Source organism: Rhamphochromis longiceps, linkage group LG23, assembly GCF_057381845.1.
Source record: "Rhamphochromis longiceps isolate RC_006_pf linkage group LG23, R_longiceps_female_GT1.1, whole genome shotgun sequence".
Classification (NCBI taxonomy): Eukaryota; Metazoa; Chordata; class Actinopteri; order Cichliformes; family Cichlidae; genus Rhamphochromis; species Rhamphochromis longiceps.
Genome location: NC_140578.1, coordinates 17,757,400 through 17,766,585, shown reverse-complemented (window position 1 = coordinate 17,766,585; position 9,186 = coordinate 17,757,400). Strand labels below are relative to the sequence as shown.

Sequence of the window (9,186 nt, the reverse complement as noted above, 5' to 3'; positions counted from 1 at the left end):
CTTCCAAAATGTACCAAACACAAACAACTGCTGGATCCTGAATTCAACATTCTAGGGCCTATGAAAATGTTAACGCTGAATTTTCTAGGAATACTGGCCCAAAGGTAAAAGGTGAGAATTCCTCAGGTATTTTTTTTTCTTTTTTTTAAATGTAAGAGCCTTAAGGCAATATGGCAACAGGAATGCAAATATTAAAATGTGACGAAGAAAAGCTTGAAAATAACATTTTCAAACACAAAACCAAGAGCCCTAAAATATGATTCGTTTTGGCTTCCTTCTATAAGTAAAACATCACAATAACTTATACTAACAAACAAAACAAAACAGTGGTTGGACATCACAACATAACCAAAATTACTGTAACCATGTCCAATGAACTTAAAAATTGTATGCCTTCTAAACAGCTGCTTCAATTATTTCAGGCTTTTGACCTGAGAGCAGTTACCAGCTTCAAAATGACTTTGGTGACGGCAATGATGCAACGATCATTTTACAATTGAATGGGACTGAGTTGGCAATTACATGCAATGTCAGTGGCAATACACCTTGATTGAAAATTTTTGTGCAGAAGCAGAAAGTGTGGCACACTCAGCCTCAATGTGATGAGAAATACAAACAAACCAAAAAAAACAAACAAGAAAAAACACTAGAGTACAAACTATTCCTCAAAAGAGTATGGATTGAAAAATGAACATTGAATGCTATAGTAATGATGGCCCCAAAGTTAAAAGTGAAAGTTGCTCCTACCAGTAAAAACCTATAAAATTGTGAGAAAAATCAGTTTCACTATATACTGTAATTTTGCCAGTGTTGGCAAAAAAGAATCAATGGAACATATTCAGAGAGGTAGACATATAGTTTCCATGTCATAACTGTTCACTCGTACAGTCTGTTCTTAAGAACCAGGGCCTTCTTTGAAAGGCTGTTCCCTTCGAGCTCCATAACCAGTTTCTGGAATACCTCGAAGGTATACATCAGTTCTGGTGGGTAGGTCAGGTTCAAAGTGTACATTAATCCAAATAGCATAGCAGCTGCTAGGGCACAGTTATCCAAATCCTGCAAGACTCTCTGGCCTTCAAGGACTATCCCAATGTCCTCAGGGCTGTCACTGGCATCTCTTGACTTTATGATGTAGATTCCCATGGTTGTTTCCTCAATAGATTGTTGGATAACTCCTTCATCTGTGGCCTGGAAAATACACATTCCCAAAATTAAATTCAACAGAACACTGGTCATTGCAAAGAAGCAGAATACTGTCAGAGAATGAAGAGGTGTTCAACTATGAACACCTCTTCATTCTCTGAAGAGGTGTTCAGAGAACACGTGGTCCTAATGCATGTAGAAGGAAAAAAAAAGTAAAACACCTAAACATAATATCTTCTCTAACCCATATAGACAATTCTCTGTATCTCTTTCTCCCTTGGCTAAGGTGACGTTCAACCCATTTATTAGTAGATAACTACATTTTGCCATGGTTTAGAAAGGACACTGAATAAAGCAGTATTTTTACAAAGTGACTGACACAAAACAAGCTTGTCGATTTAGTCTGGTTTTTGGTTATTATGTTAATTTTGTCAAAAGCAATAACTGTAGAGATACTAGCATCTGAACTGTACTAAACTATGATCCAAAACAAAGACATTAGCTGGATCCAAGTATTTCATAAATATTTTTTTTTATAAACACTTCCAGGCCATACAGTATTTTGTCTAATAAATAAGGTGGTCCCAATATTTATTAAATATCCATCCATCATCCATCCATTCGCTTCCGCTTATCCTTTTCAGGGTCGCGGGGGGTGCTGGAGCCAATCCCAGCTGTCATAGGGCGAGAGGCGGGGTACACCCTGGACAGGTCGCCAGTCTGTCGCAGGGCTAACACACAAGGACAGACAACCATTCATACTCACATTCACACCTAGTGGCAATTTGGATTATCCAATTAACCTATCCCCACAAACTACATGTCTTTGGATAGTGGGAGGACATATTTATTAAATATGTCCATTAAAAAGTGAAATTGTGGCATGTCCGCATGTAGATAAAACAAGATGTCATAGCTAAATATAGTCTAATCATTTTCAGATATGTCTATTCATTTTAGAATTAAAAAAGACATACAAACTAGGGGCCACCAGTGGTATCCCACAGTCACCAGCAGATACACCTGTGGCACAATTTTGAAAATCTTAGATCATTTTCAAAATCCGAGAGGTCAATGTTATTGAGATTCAAAATCTTTTTAGTAGCTGCACCAATGGGATGAATTTGACAGTCCTACATGACTTTGTTGTTCAGTTGTCCATGCGTCATTGTGGCAATAAAAGCCTTTTTCAGCCAAGGGGTAAGAGATTTTAGATTTTTAAGTTTTGGGAGGGGGGGGTTTAGTTCATGAAGCAACCACATTTATTTTCAATAAAATGACCTTCTATAATAACACTTACCACATGTTCTGTCATTAAATTGCTGGGGTCTTCGTTGAGGTACACGCAGAGCCCCTTGATAATACATTCACGCACAAGATCATTTTGTTAAAATTATTATTTTCTCTAAACTGTAGACACAAATTAAAATTCTTTCTTACCTGGGCCATGGGTTCCAGAATATTCTGCAGTCTTCTTCCTATCTGTCCTCCTCGCTTTTTGAACACCTTTATAAATTTGTCAGATAGCACATCTATCTGCGAGAGAAATCGGGACTGCAGTGGCATGGTGGTAATTAGAGCTGGGCGATAGAACGATAACGATATGTATCGCGATATAACTTTTACTTGATAGAGAAATTAAGCTATCGCGATAGACCTCGCCGCTCTTGTCCTCTTAAAAAAAAAAAAAAAAAAGGTCAGCCAATCCAAATTAAGTAGCGCAGAGCCGAACCAATCACAGCCGCAGCGTCACGTCGCGTGACTTGTTACGTACAGCACAAGTGCCAAGCCGCACGTGTGTTTGTTTGGGAAGCAGCCAGCGGGTAATGGAGCCAGCGCATAATGGAGGAAATGAGTGTGCCGACTAGAAAAATCAACCGAGCGTGACCGAAGAGAAAACAGATGATGGTTCCAATGCCGGAGAGATTGTCGAACGGAAGAGCCATAGAAGTTCCGTAGTGTGAAGGTATTTCGGCTATTTCAAGTCTGACAAAAAACAGAGTAGCGTGCACTGTAAATTGTGCCGAAAGCAAGTCTGGAAATACAATAAACTGGTGCATGCGTCACACTGTGCGCCACGTTATTGTTTCGGTGAAATGAATTTCTTTTTTTTTTTTTTCTTTTTTTTGGCCTGTCCCGTTTGGCTCTTTTGCCATCAGAATTGTTGTCTAAAGGCAAAGAAAGATGCCCAACGGATTTACTTTACCAAACTGACCATCCCAGCCTTGCCGTAATGGTCCATTTGATTCACCTTTTATTGTTTATTTTATTTTCACTTACTGAATACGGGACAGACTTGTCTGGGGGAAAGAAGGGGAGAAAGAAAGAGGGAAAGAGAAACAGCTGAGAAGAGGGACGGGGGAGAAGGGCAAAAGACAAAAACCAACAGAACGGGCAGAGCAAAAAAAAATGCATATATCAATCACCTGGATCACCTGCTGAGAAAGAAAAAAAAAAGCAAGCAGAAGAGAACAAGAGTAATAGAATAAACAACATCACAATGATATATGGGAATATGACAGTAAATACTAAATGTTAAACATTATTGTGCAGCACATAAGATCAACAGAACACAGTGTGCTTTGAGGTAGGAGCCAAAAAGGGTGTAGTTTGTGGGTGTGATCACCCGTGTGTACACCTGTGAGCATGGACGCGCTTGTTTTTTGTTTTTTTAAAAGGTTCCTTCATGTAATAATCTGCTAGAGGGTGTGGGGGGGCCACAGCCCGGTGAAATGAATTTCTACAATACTGTTAATTCTACTCTCTGCAGTGTTTAAATGCTTACATATACACACAGTTACTGTCCGTCCACACATACGACTCTGTTCTGCTTCTATGCCCCAGCTTTGTTTACTTTTTCCCACCAAGGCTTCTAGACTTCTGATTGGCCAACATTTCTGCACGGTTAGGAATCTAGCGCCACCTGCTGCTTTGGCATGTTCATAGCAGCCTTTTCCTTCATTTCTGCCTTTATGTGTGGACGGGATTCTTTTTTTTAAACGAAAACGGAAAATCTCCGTTTTCAAAAATACCCGTGTACGTGTGGACGTAGCCTCAGTCTCTGACTGGAAGCGCTAATTCGTCATTCGGCTTTTGTCAGACTAAAGTAACTGTTAAAACTGTTTGAAAAGCTAAGCTATACAACAAGGAGAGATTGAGAATTTCCTTTTAGTTCTCAGTTTATTTGATATTGACAAAAGTTAGTCAGTTTTGTCTGTTCTTCTGTAAAACAAACTAAGATTTATTTTTAGAATTAATATTTTGTTTCTAAGTGGAATTGACAATTTAGTCTGTTTCGTTTGTTCTATTTTGAAACTTAAACGCTTTAGCGGCTGCCTTTTGTGTAGTTTGCAATATTTGCCTTTATTTATCTGAAAAAGTCTCATGTTCCTTAAGTACATCTACCCTGTTGAACTTATTATGGGAAATAAATAGTTAAATAAAAACAAGCTGCTGATTATTTCACATTTTACTTGTGAGCAACGGCACATTAAAATCTTACAAATATAGTTATTTGGCTTATATCGTGATAGATATCGTTATCGCCTGAAATGAAAAAAACATATCGTGATATGAAAAAATCTCATATCGCCCAGCTCTAGTGGTAATGCACTTAAACTCTGCATTTATCTAAAAAGAGAAGTTGACACGTAAAAATAACAGTCACAAACTCAAATGTAACAAGCTCACATTTACAAAAAGTTATATTTTTTCTCATATTACTAATTTTCAGCTATGCATCCCACTCACTTTTGTGGTGAAATGGACTGATTTTTATTTCGACAGACTTCCAGAGGAAAAAAGTTACACAACTGCTCGAGTTAGAAGTGGCTTATAACCACTGATTGTATATAAAAAGAGAATGATGTCACCACTTGTTAATTTCTATTTTGAAGTCTTAAGCTGTGCATTTCCACAGTTGCCCTTCCAGCTTTCTTTTTAAATAGCATGTCATTAGCACAGTGTAGATCTGCCTATGGAACCAAGAGACACTGTACCCTCATTAGTTAATCAAAAATCGTTAGCCAATGAGCATACACTAGTCCACTGTCCTTTTCCATATTAATGGGTACAATGAACACCCTGTCATAATGAATATGAAACTAGCAACTTAGACCACAAACACTCAGGAACCATAAATCATGTTTACTGAGGTCAAAGATAAAGTCAGTAGACCTAGAAACTATTTCTATCTTTTATATACAGTGTATGCTTCAGGTGCTACAATCAATAACAAAAAATCTTTACAGTTCAAAATGATTTCTGACAGTTTCCACAAACCTGGCAGACAACGTAAATGTTGTCAATGTTCTATTACAGGATACCATTAAAACACAATGATCTTCACAAAAGAATTCACAAATTACATACCTCGCTCACTTCAAAGAGTGCTGGCCATCTTGCCTGGAAGCCGCTGATCATGGGTGTGTCACAAACTACTTCATGTCTCCTATATGCAAATGTTTTCTCCATTTTCATTCTCACCACCTCCCGGTTGTTTGTCTTCTTCACATCTAAAAGAAGCTCCACTCTCACAGTCTCAAGGCTATCTTCAGATTCTCCAACCGGATAGGGGGGACAATAGTTTACTTCAGACCGCCGTGGTCTTTTAATGGCAAAAGCAGCACTTGATTTGCCCCCTGGTTTCTGTGTCACAGAGTTCACAACCACCTCAGGGCATCCTAACTTTCTTAAATGAGTGATAAGCACCAAATGTCTGTAAAGAAAAAGTCAATACATTTCAAATAATTATATTATCACAATGACCCAGAAAATACAATAAACTTACAATTTCTCTGGCACTAATGACTACTGCAGGCCCTTCATACCTGTCTTTTTTTGTAAAACATTTTTACTAACACCAGTTAACTAAAAGCACACAAGTTTGTTGGAAAAGATGTTAACATGCATAATACTATCCTGCAGCTTAAGCTAGCATTATCGTCAGTTAATTTGAGGAATAATTCTTATTTTCCATTATGTTGCTCAACAGCAGTATATACGAAAAACTACCTCGGTAAAAATTCACACATCTGATAGATTTTATCTTCATTTCCTATGGAAGCCCGTTTCCGCCACTAAAAAAAAAAAAAAAAGCTAGTATCCATAACTCGAAATTTCGAGTTACTTTTCTCAAAATTTCGAGTTAGCTCTGCCAATCAAAAATATACGTGAATGAGGTCGCTTTCTTGTTACCCGGAAGCATATGGCGCAGGACCGCGCACTCAAAAACGGATCCCAACAAATTAAAGTATGTTTGCTGATAGTAACACCATGTGATTCAGCTAATAACACAGGGATTTCATCATTTGTGAAGCCAGGCTGAAAACACTCAGCAATCTGTGCATTCACGACTGGATGTAATACCGGTAGCTTAGCTGTAGCATTTGTAGCTGAGGGCTTCAGCTTCCGGGTAACAGGGAAATGACGTCATTTACGTAGATTACTGATTGGCAGCGCTAACTCGAAATTTCGAGTTGCTTTTCTCAAAATTTTGAGTTAATATGTCGAAATTTCGAGATAACTCGAAATTTCGAGAAAATAACTCGAAATTTTGAGTTATGGATCTTTTTTTTTTTTTTTAGTGGCGGAAACGGGCTTCCATAATTTTCCCTCGAAAATTTAGTTTTAAGTTTAATTTACCTCGACAAAGTAGAGCTCTGCGCCAAACGTACACCTCCCACGAAGAGAAGAAATGGCGGACACCACGGTCAATCTTCCCTCGCAGAACACACCCTATAGGGGCGGGGTTTCAACAGAAAACATAACTATTTTCGATTATTTTAATTGACTTATTTTAAAAGACTGAACAGTCTTTTAAAAACAAGTGAAAAGCGTGAGACTGAATTATGTTTAGATCAAAAATATAAATGATTCATGTCGAATATGTGAAGCGCATATTTGCAAATTTAACAACCTCACAATAGCATGAAGCTTACTTTAGCTTGAAGCTAGAGGTTGCCATTTTATTTAATTTTATTTTCTGGGCTTACAAACAGGACACGCAACATTTAGATAACTGTTACACTGAATCTTAAGTCTGTATTGAGTGTTCTCGCTGCTGGCTGCAGAAGCTACATCATCCTATCAGCATGTTTATAGCGGCTGTGGCTATGTGCTGGTAATGTCACCGCTGACAGACTATCAACAGAGCAGCCATATTAATAATAATAAAAACAGATTTTAGAAGAATAAATTGAACTAAAGCTACAGAAAAGCAAACATCCCATAAATATGACCTTACATGAGCACGAATTTACTTTATTTTGTGGCAGAAGACAGTCGTATCCCTGCCCTATTAGCTTGTTTAATGGTTAAGCCACTGCATTTAACACCACTTAGTACAGACACTGATGCAACTTTGTAATACTCAGTAAATTTAGGCTGAAAAAAATATATAAACAATCTTATTTCCCATTATATTTGATTATTACTAATTTATTTATCACATAATTTCGTTTAACATTAGCTAACTGGAGCCTTACGTTGGCCTTTCATGGTTTTTGATAAACTACAGAGCCCCTCTGATGACATGGTCCAAAAAATAAATAAATTGTGGCCACAAAATACTACTTCGAGGGCACGAAATAGGTATAACGTGCCCACGAAATACTTATTTGTGGCCACGAAATACTATTTCGAGGGCACGAATTGGGTATAACGTGGCAACGAATTACGCATTTATGGCCACGAAATAGATAACGTGCGCACATCTTATTGATAGAATTCCTGGACAGGGTTTATTGTGAACCAACTGCAAGGGCCTGGGAAGGATCACGGTTATCGGTGGATGTTTACAAAGTGCAAACAACACGGCATTGCGATCAGGAAAAAAGACGTCAGGATCCTCATCTCTTTACTGGACCCAGTAGGTTCCCAGGTTCGCCAGACCAGACGTCTCAGAAGGAGGCAATATTTTGCTCAGGGACCTAACTTTGTAAGGCACATAGACTCTTATGACAAACTAAAGCCATATGGGATATGTATTAATGGATGCATCGACGGTTTCTCACGCAACATCATTTGGCTGCGGGCCGCACACACTAACAGTGACCCAAAGGTTATCGGAGTGTCACGATCTGAGGAGGCAGACCGTGCGGTGGTGTGTGTGGTGGACCCAGGTGCGAACACACGAGAGTAGACTGGAGTAACCTTAACTGAAAGCGAGCCTTTATTGTGGCTGGTGACAAGGAGTGCAGACAAAGCAGAAACGCAGTGACAAACTAAACTATGACTAAACTGGGAAAGTAAAACTAGGAAAAACTATGAAGACTCAGGAAACCATAACTATGAATACTAAGACTGGCTGTGACAACATGGAGGGTGGGAACACAGACGATGCGACACAGACTATATGAAACACAGAGACTAAATACACGTGAGGGATGATCAGGGCAAGTGGCCACACATGGGAACACAGCTGACACACATGAACTTAACGACAGGACAGGAGGAGTGAAACTGAATACACTGACAGTAAATACAGGCTTTCAAAGTAAAACAGGAAACATGGAGATTAGACATGACACATGAACCGGGGAGACGTAGTACAGGGGAGATGATATAACTGACAGCATGAACTTGACAATACAAGACACACAGACATAAAGACACGAAGGGCAAGGGAGACTTAATACAAGGGTAATATATACAACTGGCTGGACTACCTAGTGAACCTAAACAAACAATAAACGATAATCATCAAAAATAGGTTAAACACAAAACACTGGGTCGCACGACCCAGGACCATGACATCGGAGGTTACTTTGTGGAAGCAGTGGAGAGTCGTGGGGGTTTCCCCAGGCTCGTACGAACTGACATGGACACTGAGAACGTGTTGGTCAGAGACCTCCAGCGTTATTTATGGAGAAATGACGGGGATGGTAGAGCAGGAGACAGAAGCTACGTCACAGGAGCAAGTACCGCAAACCAGAGAATTGAGAGCTGGTGGGGAGTGATGAGAAAAGAAGGAGTCGAGTCATGGATCACGCTTCTAGGAGAACTGAAGGACGAAGGATTCTTCTTTGGGGATTTCATTGACAA

General features: G+C 39.1%; 1 protein-coding gene and 1 long non-coding RNA gene across 2 annotated transcripts; both read right to left on the bottom strand.

Annotated features, from left to right (window-relative positions):
• Window positions 1-567: 567 nt before the first annotated feature.
• Window positions 568-2,519, bottom strand: LOC146641565 (uncharacterized). The gene is made up of 2 exons (XM_085399401.1): window positions 2,444-2,519; window positions 568-1,188 (listed from the first exon to the last, which is right to left on the bottom strand). Exons 1-2 carry the CDS (start codon window positions 2,456-2,458, stop codon window positions 877-879), a joined length of 327 nt encoding a protein of 108 aa, XP_085255527.1. The 5' UTR covers window positions 2,459-2,519; the 3' UTR covers window positions 568-876.
• Window positions 2,520-2,563: 44 nt separating this feature from the next.
• LOC146641564 (uncharacterized) lies at window positions 2,564-7,705 on the bottom strand. Its single transcript, XR_014909732.1, has 3 exons — window positions 6,787-7,705; window positions 5,515-5,860; window positions 2,564-2,649 (listed from the first exon to the last, which is right to left on the bottom strand). It is a non-coding gene; the product is annotated as an uncharacterized LOC146641564 (long non-coding RNA).
• Window positions 7,706-9,186: the final 1,481 nt, after the last annotated feature.